The following is a 13,659-nucleotide window of genomic DNA, read 5'->3' as shown; positions in this document are numbered from 1 at the left end:
TCACTGGTGCTTTTGTGTGTATATTCTGGTGAATTAACACTGTATTGTGGGCTTCAGCAGATTTGAGAAACCATTATGACTCTGTTTATTGTCCATTATCACAATCCTCCCAAAAACATTTATAGAAACAAAGAAAACCAAAGTCCTCCCCAGTTTTTCATCCTATAAATGTCATTGTCTTGCCATTATTGTACTCAAAAGAGTGAAAGAATATCTGTGGGACACAAGTCACCTATTTTGTAGTTTGCAATGTCTTTAAAATCCACCCCAGAGTCTGATTCTTGTACATGGGAGATCAATACTCTGCTGCCATGTTGTCTGCTCTTAACTGTTTGATCCTGTCAATTAGGGCTACAAGGCATTTTGCTGAGTACCGTTAAGATGGGTATTTAAAATAGTAAGCTTATATAATGACTCAGAACATCTTTTTTTTTTTAAAGATATCAGGATCATCACTTGGAATCATTATCAATAATGATCCAGCCCTGATGATCTTACTGAGTTTAGTGCACTCAACATTCAGGCAAACTCCCATCAAAGCCAATGTGAGTTTGCCTCACTGAAGACTGTATAAAAAAATGAGGATTTCAAGATTTAGCCCACTGGCTATAACTGAGACCCTGAAATTCAGTGACACGTGAGAGGCAAATTATGTAGCCAATGATAAGAGGTTTCAGGAGCATTTCAGCCTGAACCTTTCAAAAGAATCCCCTATTACCTAGTACCTACAGAATATTTAAGGTCTTTAACATCACATAGTTCGAGACCTGTGAAATCACATTGTAGCCCATAGAATCTATGTCACTCAGTACACAAGTACCTGCTGTTTAACTGTGTCTTCCATTGTTTAATGTTCTTCTTCGAAAATGTATGCAGGCGCCATGTAACATTTCTTTTTTTTTTTTTTCCTGTGCAAGCAGCCACCTAATGCTGGGGACAAGGATGACCAAACACTGACGGTAGGCAGCAGTTTATATTTTTATGTCTGGGCATTTGTTTCTGGAAGGTGTGGGCGAGACAAATCTTACTTTGCTTTGGCACACTTCAGCATTTTAATAAGCTATCATCCTTCCCCCACCCCCACCCCCAATGCTGCTATACAATTAAAAATAATTAAGTTCCAAAGTTAAAGTGACAAGTTAATTCTGGTATTCAGTTTCTATAATTTTTCATTTGGCACCAAGAATTAATGTATGTGCCCTGTAGACGCTTTAACTGAAAACAGACTATTTCCTTCATCTGTTTTTTTTAATCGGTTTGGCAGGGGCTTGTTAGGTTTTACAAATTGTTGGTCCTGATTATTATTTATTATTCAACTAAATGGAATGTTTTATGAACACTGCCATCCACAAAATGGCTGTATTCTCTAAGAATCTTATGGCTGTACAACGGCACAGGAAAGAAACTCTCTTCTAGGTGTTTATAAGCCTGTTAAAACGTATTGAAGATCTTTTATTTTTTCGCTCTATTATTTTGTGTGTCTGTGCGTGCACATGTGTGTACATTATTTATCATCATTCTGAAAGTCCTTTTTTTTCTTCAACCTTGCCAACAGCATCTGATGGAAAACAATAGGCAGAGGCACACATTGTTACTATAACTGACTTAAGGCCTGTCTAAGATGCTATCATATAGATAGGGATTTTTTTACCTTTCTACATCATTTTGAGGATATCTAATGGTCTGTAATGGAGTGCAGGCATTTGAAATGAGAAGCTGGTGTACTTCAGGACAGAGCTAAACGGTTTCACAGTGAAACTAAAGATTGCCATGACTGTCAGCTGCTCTTTATCTCCCATAAAATAATCCCCCCTAGGTTTTAACTTGACAAATTTAGCATACAACATCTACACTGCCTTGTCTATGTTTGACTTTTAGAACATATTAGTTACACATTCTAACAACACGCCCTTAAATCCTAGGCTGGACAAAGTCAGAGGGGTCAGTTGATTTGCCCAACAAGTCAGGGGGAGTTTGTGGCAGAACCAGGAATTGAACCCACATCTCCTGAGTCCCAGTCTACTGATGAATGACCAGTGGATCCTTTGGGGCGAAAGGGGGTGTATACGTGATATTGCTTAGTACAAAATGTGACCAGTGGAAATCAGAAATGTTTTCACTCGGAGATGAATACAACTCATAGTGTAACTGGATCCATTCTCAAGAAAAGGCTAAATTCCTTTTCTTTTTTTCATTCAGACCAAGCCACGGCTCCAGCGAGGCGGGAGCTCTGCATCTCTCCACAACAGTCTAATGAGAAACAGCATTTTTCAGCTGATGATTCACACGCTTGACCCACTTGCCGAAGGTATCCCAATAACTTTTTTTTCTTTCTCTGCTGTATAAAACAAAAAAAGATTTTCCCTTTTATTCACAAAAATGTTGTTTGTACCTGAACTACTTTCTTTTTGGTTTTGGTTTGCTTGGTTTTGGTTTTTTTGTTGTTTGCAATTTCTGAGAGAGGGCTTGCACTCTAATGCCAAAGTATACACAGTCCCATGAAGGATTGTGACATATAGGGATTGCTTTCACTGCAATACCAATAATAATTATGACTGTCTGGTGGATGCACTATAAGTACTAACTCTCTCTCTCTCTCTTTCTCTGTCTAGTTTGGGCTTGAACAGAGTTCTTGTTGGGCAGGGATGTAAAAATTAGAAAGATGTTTTTTACTGCTACTTGTGTGGGATGTCAATTTTCCATTCTTAGCTTTGATGTCAGTATATCACAGGTTTCAGAGTAACAGCCGTGTTAGTCTGTATTTGCAAAAAGAAAAGGAGTACTTGTGGCACCTTAGAGACTAACCAATTTATTTGAGCATAAGCTTTCGTGAGCTACAGCTCACTTCATCAGATGCTAAACATGAAACTAACTTGTAATATGGAATGTAGACAACTTTGAAACATTGCAATCTTGGCTTTGGATGGATATTCACTGAGACCAGATAGAATGCGATTATCCACAATCAACTCAGAGCCATTATTGATCTGCAACTCTCTCCTCCCCCCAGCCCTCCCACACATCCACCCCATCTCCATCTCCCTCTCACTCACTCACACATCTCTCTCTCTCTCTCTCTCTCACACACACACACACTTACTTTTGCTGATATTATCAAAGTGCCGAGTAATGTGTTCACTGTGTGATCCTCTAGATGGAAAACATAACTATATACTGGTTTGGTCTGAATCTGAGTGTCACCTTGTCCGCCACTCCCTTCAGGTGAATTTCCAAAAATCCAAACCCAGGTATTTATTTGTGAAGTGTGTGTTCCGATTACATGACTTTTCCCTGCTGCAATAAGGTATGTCTTCTGCAATCATGTGTTTTTCAAAGTTATAATTCCTCCTAAAAGATGTGAATGGCTCAAATGGTCCTAAATCTCTAAGAATATTGAAAGCCCTGATCACTTCCAAACTTGATTATAAAATATATGAAGTACCCTAATACATTTAAATTGCTTTTCATGATACATACCAAGAAATCAGATTTCACTAGGTATGTCTTTAAATTGCAAACATTTTTCACACAATAAAAAAAATAAAAAAATAAACCCAGCTCTGCATCTCTCTGAAGCAGTAAATCTCCCTTTCCATTTCACTCTCCAGACATGCAAGTTAACACTCATTATGCAAAATGAAAGTGTGATATTTTAGCTCCTCTGTTATCCACACCATTAATTCTGCACTCAGAAAGGTTTGTAGTACAAATCCAAACCCTTTGTTGCTTTAATCTGCCAAAAAAATATGGCTATGATTTTTGTTAGAATTATACCATTACCACAGGGACACTAAGAACACAAATCATATGACCCTATCCACCTGAAAGCAGCCGCTACTGCTTTTGGTCTTAGAGAAGCCCTGTGGTTCTCTCTGTTGATGTAACTGAGGCTGCACTTCTTCATTTAATAGATGCTGCATTATGTAACTGCCGAAGTCTGCCCCTTTAAGTAGCATACAGTCAGTCCAGACTGTGCCCAGTCCTATTATCATAACTAGTAAACTGGCTCATAGGAAACATATTGGAGCAACCCACTTGGAATCCTTCACCTGAATAACCATACAAGAGGATAGATATGAATCTATTAATATCAAAGCAAGCAGATATTCTCAATGTTGCAACTCCTTTCCCAATCCCAACTCAGGTCCTATCTCCACCCACCAGTGAGGCAGGCCTTCCATCCTCCAGAAACTTGATATATCAACTACCACGGTTTATAAACTCTCTTTTTTTCCCCACAACCCCTCCATTTTCCTCTCCCATCCTTAAAGATAAGTTTGTAGGTCCCTAGCTGCATCTGTGCTACTGCACACTCTGATTTAACTATTCCAATCACATCACATGCTAGAACATACAGCAAAGTGGAGGCACCTGGGATTAGAGACAAATGGGATTCCTGAACTCATTTTTAAAGGTAGGAATTACGAGAGGCTACGTAGATTGCTGCAGAAAAGTGGGTTAGGGAGAGCCAGTCAACAGGGGAGGGCCTTAGTGAGAGACTGAAGATCAAGGGAAAATTGGAAGGTTGTGGCAGGAGAGGGAGTCACATGGACTTCTTAACTGAACCCAAATACAGGCCTCAACAAAGATTCAGAAGTAAGATTGATGATCATCCAGTTTTTATTTATCTAGAACCTGTTTGCCTAGCCCTACTTCATATGTTTGCCAGGCCTAGCTGATTCCTCTATATACCATTGTCCATGATTCTTCCCCATTGCAAGGCTTGCTCCATATAACATGTATCAAAGAAGAACTTAGGGTCCTCTCATTTAGAATAGTCTCAGAAGGAGAGCTTTCTAAATCTGTGTTCTAATTTGGGAGCAGTAGGTGCTGAGCTCTTTTAAAAATCAGATCATGTAATAGCAAATAACTCAATAATGTTTGGCTGTATATAGTAGTTAATCTATGTCAGTAAAATAAGCATTTATCAATACTATTTAATACGGTGTTGCTTAGTGGTTATTGCAGTAATCTGAAATTATATCCGAGGAAGCTTCCTTCAGTGTTCCACCATCTCTGTCACCTTTCCCATGTTTTCCTCCATGCCTTCATGTCCATCCTGGCATGATTTTTCTTTACAAATTGAAATTGAACAGTCTCTTGGCTTCCAAACTGGATTTCTTAGAAAATCTATTCACCTTTTTGTTTCATTTAATAGAGACACAGTGGGCTAAATTTTCAAAAAGTAGAAACCTACTTGCACAAGCAAAAATGTCTGCGAAGTGCATGCCTACATTTGCAAATGTAATTACTGTGATAGACCACACTAATTTAATGTACAGATGACAAGTTAGGCACCATAATGACTATCTGCATGTGCAAATATCAAACTCCCATTGACATCAATAGGACAAGGATTTTAACCCTGGTTTGCCCATAAATATAGTAATGACTGTTTAGCCTGTGTCTGGGAGAAGCATGTGAAAATAACTATCTGATTTCATATTCCGTTGCTGTGGCTTACCCAAATTTATGTTCAAACTTCTTCAGAGAGACACTTCCGTCTCAGGGCTTCAGATCTTCTGCGTTCCAAGAGGTTTGTAAAGCAGACACATGGAGAGTTCTACAGATCTTTATTAAACTACAACATTGACACACTGGAACTAGAAAATCAAGACATGTTTTTATTTTATTTTTCTCGCTCATATATCAACATCAGTAATAAAAATTCTGCACTTATAATTCAGTAAACAATGTGTAGAAAATGGATGTGCCAGAAAAGAATCCAGCCCATTCTCCCAGACATCTGATGGCTTTGTAAGGCTACCAAGAGTGAAAAGAAGTCAAATCTTATTTTTTGTCACTAAAGTCAGCAGATGTGGGTCTGAATGCACATACAGAGTTGGTCTATTAAGTAAAAAAAGTTAGTTTGACCTATGTGACCTAATATTTGCCTTGGCACCTAATGTACGTAAGTGAAAATAGTTAATAGTATTCACTCTTGAATAATTCACTTGTCAAGCCACCACTATTACCTGTTCAGACACCTAAAACTTCATTTCTTCTGGGAAGAAAACAAGAAATAAATTACATGTTAAAAAAATAACAAAAGCCGTCTTTACTCATAACAAAATATACATGAATTATTAGTCACAACCACATGATTCTATTGATGTTATCCTGTCCTTCCTCACATTTCCCTCCAGTTCGTTGTCACCTTTGCTTGTTGTGTCGTGTCTGAATTCTAGATTGTAAGGTCTTTGGGGGCAGGAATTTTGTCCGACTCTTTGTTTTGCGAAGTGCTTAACACACATGTGGGTTTGATACAAATGATAATAATAATTAATAACAGCTACTCAGATCCGTGGGAGCAGTTGAGTGCTCTGCACTTTTGAAAATCAGGCAGGTTTCCACATATGGATTTAAAAGCCTAATTTAGGCTTCTGCTTTTGAAAATCTTGGCCATAGTGTAGATGTTCACTGCTATCAGTTTAACCACTCTGTCTGGCAAGTGTACAGGACTTTCATTAGCTAGAAATGATCTCTGCATAGCAATTGAAATTGCATCACTAAAACAAAATCAATGTGGCATTGATTTTTTTTTCCCCATTTTGATCTTATTATAGCAACAATGACCTTGCAGCAGGACATTTCCTGGGGATTAAGATTAATGATTGGCTGTGCTTCAGGCCATCAACTATTCCCAGCCAGTCATTAATCTCTAGGAAATGTCCTGTGCCAAATTCGTTACTGCTTAAGTGCTGATCTTGCAACCTTTCCTCACTTGATAGTCTTGGTGAAGTCAGATGAATTACTTGTATCAATATTATTCATGACAGCAAGGGCTGCAGGATCAGACTCAGTGTACTGACTCATATATAATTAGGTCCTGATCCAAAGGCCATTGAAGTCTGTGGAAAGATGCCTATTGATTCTAAAGGACTTTGGATCAGGGCCTTACTGCTGGGAAGCTGCAGAAAATCCCTCAATTTATTTTTATTAGGAGCAATTTATAGGTCTATGAATATCCCACCCCTCCTCTTCTCCTGTGTGCTAGCCTCTCGCCAGTCTCTACGGTTTCTTTCTTGTTCAAATACTGCTGTTAAATGATCACAGTGATTACACAGGTCAAGCCGTCTACCATATCTATCTATTTTGGGGGTTTTCTATTGCGCCCATCATTGTAGTATCTAAGTGCTTCACAGATGGAGTGTCTTAATCTTCTGGACACCATACTACTATGGCTTAGTCGTTATTCTAAGAAACTTGTTTTGGTTTTGTTTCTGTTGTTTTTTATGTTTGGAAATAAAAACCTGCCAAATCTCTTTTCAGGATCTGTCTGCAAAGACCTTTCATGGGTTTTTTTGTAATATACAAAAGGGCATTTCATTGTGCCTCTATCTTTCCTTTCACACTTTGTATTTAGAAATACAGATCTCATGCTAAAGTAACCTTAGGTATTTTAAATTCTGACCCTTCACCAATTTAATACAGGGAAGCAGGGGTCTTCTTTGAACATCAAATTAAAAAAAAATAGGAAGGTTGATCTTTCCTCCAGAGAAGAGGTAAAAACCACTAGGCTGTATGAAAAAATCCAATAGGATTTAAAAGAGAAAGTTATGTTTCTATAGAATTTTTAAACCAACCCATATAATTCTATAACAAAGTTATAATTCTCTATTAAATTCTATACATTGATTTTAAAATTCTGTGGAAGGGATATCATTCTCTATTATATCCCATAGCATGCTTCGAATGATTTCAGTAACCTTATTGGTTTCATCCCTACTACATTCTATAGGCTATTTCTATAAATCTGGATCCTTCAGATCTTTCAGTAAGCGTGAGCCTGTTTGCCTTATTTATTTTAACATCAGAAAGTCTGTGCAGGCATTACATTTAGTAACACCCAAAAGTATAATCTCTACAATTCAAACTGTTTCTTTGAAAATTGCCTCCACAAGCCAAAGAAAAGATCAGACCGAATGATTTATTTTTGTGTTCCTAATCCTTTCCCTTTTACCTCTCCTTCCTGAATTGATTCCACGGTAGCTACCTTGTGAGCTGGCCCTGTGAGGTATCCAGCAACTTACAAAATCAAATCCATGGTCATCATTTTAACCATCTAAAAACCTGATTGACGCACACTCAGCATTTGCAGAGACCTACCAAAACTCTGCAGCCTGCCCGGGCTTCGTACCCACAGAGCAATATTGCATGCAATCATGAGGTGGGAGGGGGCCCTCCTCACCAACAGCCAGCATGCTGTCAGCAGCTGCTTCTCTCCATCCCTGGAGGTGGAATCCAAGACTCTGTTCTCCCTGTGCTATATACTGCAAGGGGGTTGCCAGGAAGTGACACTGCAGTGAAAAAATGCCTCCCCCTGCATCCCTGAGCTCCAGCTAACTGACAGTGGAGGGTCCAAATTGGACAGACAGTGAGGGGACCAAGTGGTGCCCTCTCCCTGAGTAACAGCTGACAGTTCTGAATGGCAGGAAACAGCCCATCAACCAACAAGCAACTGGGTTCAGAGGCCAGAACCACAGACTCCTCCAATACCATCCCCACCACTTCCACCAGATAACATTTTGGGGACCACACATTCCTTGAGACTCTCATCTCCCTGTATAGGCTGCTCCTGTTTATTGCAACTCCAGTGTTACAGTAGCTTCTATAGGAATTCTGTAGGGGAGACTTGGGGGCTGAAACCTGTGGAAGGCTTGTCAGGGTGGTGGGAAGCTTATCTCTGCTTTAGCGGTGCTCACCCGTTGGATGGATGAGTGGTTGCTTCATGGCTAAGAAGCTGCTCCATACTGTGCCCACCTGACCATTCCCAGGATAATTTAGGGTGGCTACAGTTACTCTGAGGGTGTAAGGGGCCTGTGTTCCCATCAGGATTCAGCCTTCTTTGTCAGGCTAATGAAGAATATAAATCCCTACCCCACATCCTATTTCCTTATTGAAAAAGGCTACCTTTTTAAACTGTTGTTCTGTCAAGGACTCTCACAACAAAAACAAAGAAGCACTTAGTGTAATTTTGGTGGCAGGCAACTGCAAATGATACAGAATTGTTCATCATCAAATGCAACCTAAATGATCCAGACATGTTCTAAAGGCTATAAATGATTTATTATTTCTAATCAGCTCCACAAGGAAAAAGGAACCCCCAATAAAATGTGCAGCAGTTGGTCTCAAGCAAACAACATGAGAATCAATTACCTTTACTGAATTTTTCTCTTATGAATGTCAAACCTCAGATCCTATAAGGTTCTAGCCTTATCTAGAATGACACTTTTCTGGATTAGGAAAACCCAGGAAGATGTTGAAAGCAGTGTTGATGATGCAAACAGTAGTTCTAAATGAGTATGGAAGCAATGCCCTTGCCTGCTACTAATGGGCATTATGTTATTGAGGGTACCATCTTTTTGGTGAGATCTCTCATTTGTTGATAAAGATCACTGTCACATTTTAAAAGTTATAGGGATGCTTGTCTCAATGGGAGCAGGGGAAGGAAATAGCTGCAAGGCTCACTCTCCGAATATTTCTCCCTACTTCTTGTGTTGAGGTGCCAGGTCTACCCTCCCAACCCCTACATGGAACAGGCTGTAGAACCTGTCCACCATCTTACAGATACAGTGAGAGGCAGGACCATCTGTGCAAAGGCCCCATCTCACATAGGCTCTGTGTCTTGACAGCTCTGCCTCCTACTCCCTGGCAATGTAGCTGTGGTTTCTCCTACTGGTGGCTGTCCAAAGTGCTCCACTCAAAGAGGGATTTCAGTCATGGTGTGGTGGCTTCAGAAAGTTAATATAACTTGAGGATATATTAATTTTCCTGCAGAATGTTTGCAGGGCTGTTAGGAAGACAAATTCCATCCTCCCCAGTCCGCTCGTTTCCAGCTTGTTGAGACTCACGAATCCCCAGACTAACAAAGGGTTCTGCTTGGGGTCTGGACAATTGGAAGAATGCTCCTATACATATGGCTGACTCCCCTGTTGCCATGTGAGAAAGGTGTGACCCATACACAGAGGGGAATCTCTGCCTGAAAAATCATAGGGCACAGTTGCACCCAGTGTCTTGCACAAATTCCCAGATTTATATCTTGCATCTCTTCAGTTGGATGAGTTATTGTTTCCTTCTATACTCCACCTCCAAAATATCCTATTATATAATGTACTGGTGCTGAAAGGCTGTGATTTATTATATTTGCTTTTTTTTTCATCACAAAAGTGCCTGCATTTTATTAGTAAAAGAATTAATGGCTACATATATGTAAAACTGAGTTGAGGAGAACTATTCGTAGGGTGAACCTTGCAGATATTTTTTCCCCTGTTCCCATTGAGACAAGGATCCCTATAACTTTTAAAATGTGCCAGGGATCTTTATTGACAAAGGAGAGATCTCACTGAGTTGAGGATTCTGTCATTCCTCTGCAAAGATCTGAAGAGATCCCTAGCATCTAAAGCAAAGAAGCCAGTGGTCTCCAGTTGCAGTGGGGGAGGTTTAGGTTGGGTATTAGGAAACACTATTTCACTAGGATGGTGGTGAAACTCTGGAATGGGTTACCTAGGGAGGTGGTGGAATCTTCATCCTTAGAGGTTTTTGAGGCTTGGCTTGCCAAACCCCTGGCTGGGATGATTTAGTTGGTGTTGGTCCTGCTTTGAGCAGGGGATTGGACTAGTGGGCCTCCTGAGGTCTCTTCCAACCCTGATCTTCTAAATATTCAAAGCAGCAAAATGCCCTACTTTCAGTGTTTTTGTAGACTGAAAATAGAAACCTCCTGACTTTTCAGGAAAGCAAAGGAGAATGAGATTCTAGACATTTTTCTTCAATGGGGAATTATTGGAAATTTTTGCCTCTAGAAATAATATGTTACTGGTTTAGGATCCCAGACACTTTTTAGTTCACCTTAAACTTAAAAAAAAATACAAAAAAATAAAACTAAGACTATATGAAAAATGTCTGTGGTTAGCTTAGCCAAAAGGTGAGCAACAACGTAGCAAAACCAGAGATCTTGGATTGTGTGCAACTAAATGCAAATGTGTTTGGCTAGTTACAGATGGTATTTGAGATAGGTATTAACAGGGCTATCATAAAGCAGAGAAAGAAACAAGCTAAATAGCTCTTCTCAGGGAATCTCAGAGCATGACTTTGGATTTCAAAGCCAAAGATAATAGAAAATTGAATTTCTAGCTTTCCGTGTGGTACATATCAGAAATAAATCTCATTTTGACAGCTGGAGAGTTTGAACTTTCTGCAAAGATATGTGCATTTGGTGCAAGGCAAATGATATTTTAGAATAGTGTAGAGATTTTTGATTTGAAGTAATATTTTGAGTTGATTTATCAATTTGCATCTGAGGGCTTTAGTTTTGTTCCGTTTTTGTTTTGTTTTTTAAAAGTATTTATGAAATAAAATAGAATGTCAAAAAGTATCATTGGTTCCTTAGTTTATTTAGCATAAAAGCAGGAGCCACATGGGTGATGTCTCTTCAGAATGTTGGGGTCTGATCCTGTTTCTACTGAATACAATGATGATGCTCCCTTTAACTTCAATGTGAGCAGGATCACATCTGCAAGCTCTGCATCCAGGAATAATGGGTCTGTACTTCGTGACATGACACAAGAAGTAGAAGGTGTGATAAAAGAAAAAGAGGATGAGCATATTGTCCTCAGTACCCTTAAATAATTTTGCTTAAATGTGTTAATGAGATGACATTGGCATCATCGATGCAAAAAAAGATGTACTTTTACAATTACTATTTATTATTTGTATTGCAATAGCACCTTGGAGTTTCACTCATGGACCAGTGCCCCACATTGTGATAGATGCTATACAAACACAGTAGAAAAGTCTAAGTTTTGCAAGGAACATCATGGAAGCTTGAAAGTCTAACAAGAATTTAGGCTTCTGTACCAATACATTTCTTCTCTGGCTTTGAGTACTTCAGCAAATATCAGGAAAAAAATAAGATCTTCTTGTTAAAAAAAATTGTTCCCTTTTCTTCCGCATGCTGTGGTCATAATACATTCCCAGTCATAAAGCAATATCAGAGGCATTGTGATTATGCCATCTGAGACAGATGAAACAGACAATGAATAAACTAAGAAAGACTTAAGAGGTTTATGGAATATGTAAAAGATGGGGAGTGGGATCAAATTTGGTGTGAGATTGAACAAACAAGAAATTATTTCAAAATAACTCTTTCCCCTTTAAATTCAAGACTGCCTAATATCCTTTTATTAGTAGATTATATAGACTTTCAATGTACAAAAGTATTATCTTTTAATAAATCCCTGCTAGAGATTTAGAACTCTCATTTTGCACCTGTGCTCTGTTAATCTTCTTTGCTAGATCTTTAGCATTTTTTCAACTGTGGTGGTTCTTTGTTCTAAATCTAACATCTCTGATGAGACCAAATCCAACTTTGATTCAAATTTAGATTGAATAGCTGCTAGAATAGTGTCTAGTAAAACTTTTGAAGTGGCCTCTATTACCATTTGTTTAGGGGTAGATCTCTGATCAGCTAATTGAATTTCCTCAAAAGCAATAATGGCTAGCAGAGACTGCAAAGGGGATTGGGAAGAGAGAGAGAACCTAATCCCTTTTGTTGTCATGATATGAATTTTTTCTCTTGCTCCTCCCTCTCTGACCTTTTGTCTTCTTTTAGGAGACATGAATGAAAAGCAAAGAAGACTCTCCATAAAGCATTTAAAAATTTTAAAAAACAAATGAGAACTTATAATACTAAGGATATAAATGAGAAAAAATGCTCAGAATAGGAAAACTGTATGGTGGATTGTGCTGGGAAATCCACCTTAGAATATAACCAAGAAGAAGTTGACTATTATGAATGCGCAAATCTTGATTACCAATCCATAAACAATGTGCAAAGATAAAAAATAGTTCTCTACTTCCTTAAAGTCACTTCCAAATATACAGTTAATCAAAATGCAGTTACACACTTCTTTAAAAAAAAAAACTGTAGAATATTGACACACACAAAAATTTCCATTCAGGAGTCTGACTTTTTGCAAAACTCTTTACATTTCATGTGCCAAACTCACCACCTTCTCACTACAAGACAATGTAATCAAAACACAGTTATCAAAATAAATTGTTTCAAGTTGTTCAGAAAATACATTCCAGGCTTTTTTACACATCTCTCAATAGATCTTAGCCTCTATTCTCAGTCTTTTCAGTCATAGAGCTAGATTCATCTTATTTATACTGACATAAACCTGATTCTCCATTCCATTAAGCCTTGTCTAGATTAGAAGAAAAGATGTTTTTGAGTTAGCTCAATAGAGAGACTTTACCTCAATTGAAAATCGCAGTTAACACCAATGTAGACACAGTTTAACAGCTTTACCTTGATTTTTAGCCAGTCAAGTTAGCAGCTAGGCAAGGCCCAAGCCAGTGGGACTACTTAGGTTCTTAAAGTTACTTGATGAATCAGCACCTTAGAGCACAGAGCCTAAGGACTGGTATACACACAGATTTTACACCAGTATAGCTATTTTGGTTAGAGGTGTCATTTCCCCCTTCTTCACCCACTCAAAAATATAGTTATACTTGTACAATCCCTGGTCTGGATGCAATTACACCAATATAAAGGTGCCTTCCACTGGTATAGCTTTTTCTTCTCTCATTCCAAGTTAGTTGAAGTGGTACTTTTGTACGTAGACAAGGCCTAAGAGCTGTAAATGAACATACAGT

At 38.6% G+C, this 13,659-nt stretch overlaps 1 protein-coding gene across 2 annotated transcripts in view; it reads left to right on the top strand.

The window, feature by feature from the left end:
* The window catches only part of SLC24A2 (solute carrier family 24 member 2), a 172,934-nt gene that overhangs the window by 86,182 nt on the left and 73,093 nt on the right, over positions 1-13,659 (top strand). For both annotated transcript variants that reach the window (XM_077816450.1, XM_077816449.1), the window contains exons 2-3: positions 921-959; positions 2,200-2,308. In XM_077816450.1, the coding sequence (XP_077672576.1) occupies positions 921-959; positions 2,200-2,308 (148 nt within the window). The remainder of the gene's footprint in view (positions 1-920; positions 960-2,199; positions 2,309-13,659) is intronic.

The sequence above is a fragment of the Eretmochelys imbricata genome, chromosome 5 (genome assembly GCF_965152235.1).
Source record: "Eretmochelys imbricata isolate rEreImb1 chromosome 5, rEreImb1.hap1, whole genome shotgun sequence".
Lineage (NCBI taxonomy): Eukaryota > Metazoa > Chordata > Testudines > Cheloniidae > Eretmochelys > Eretmochelys imbricata.
This window is presented reverse-complemented; position numbering and strand designations above follow the sequence as displayed.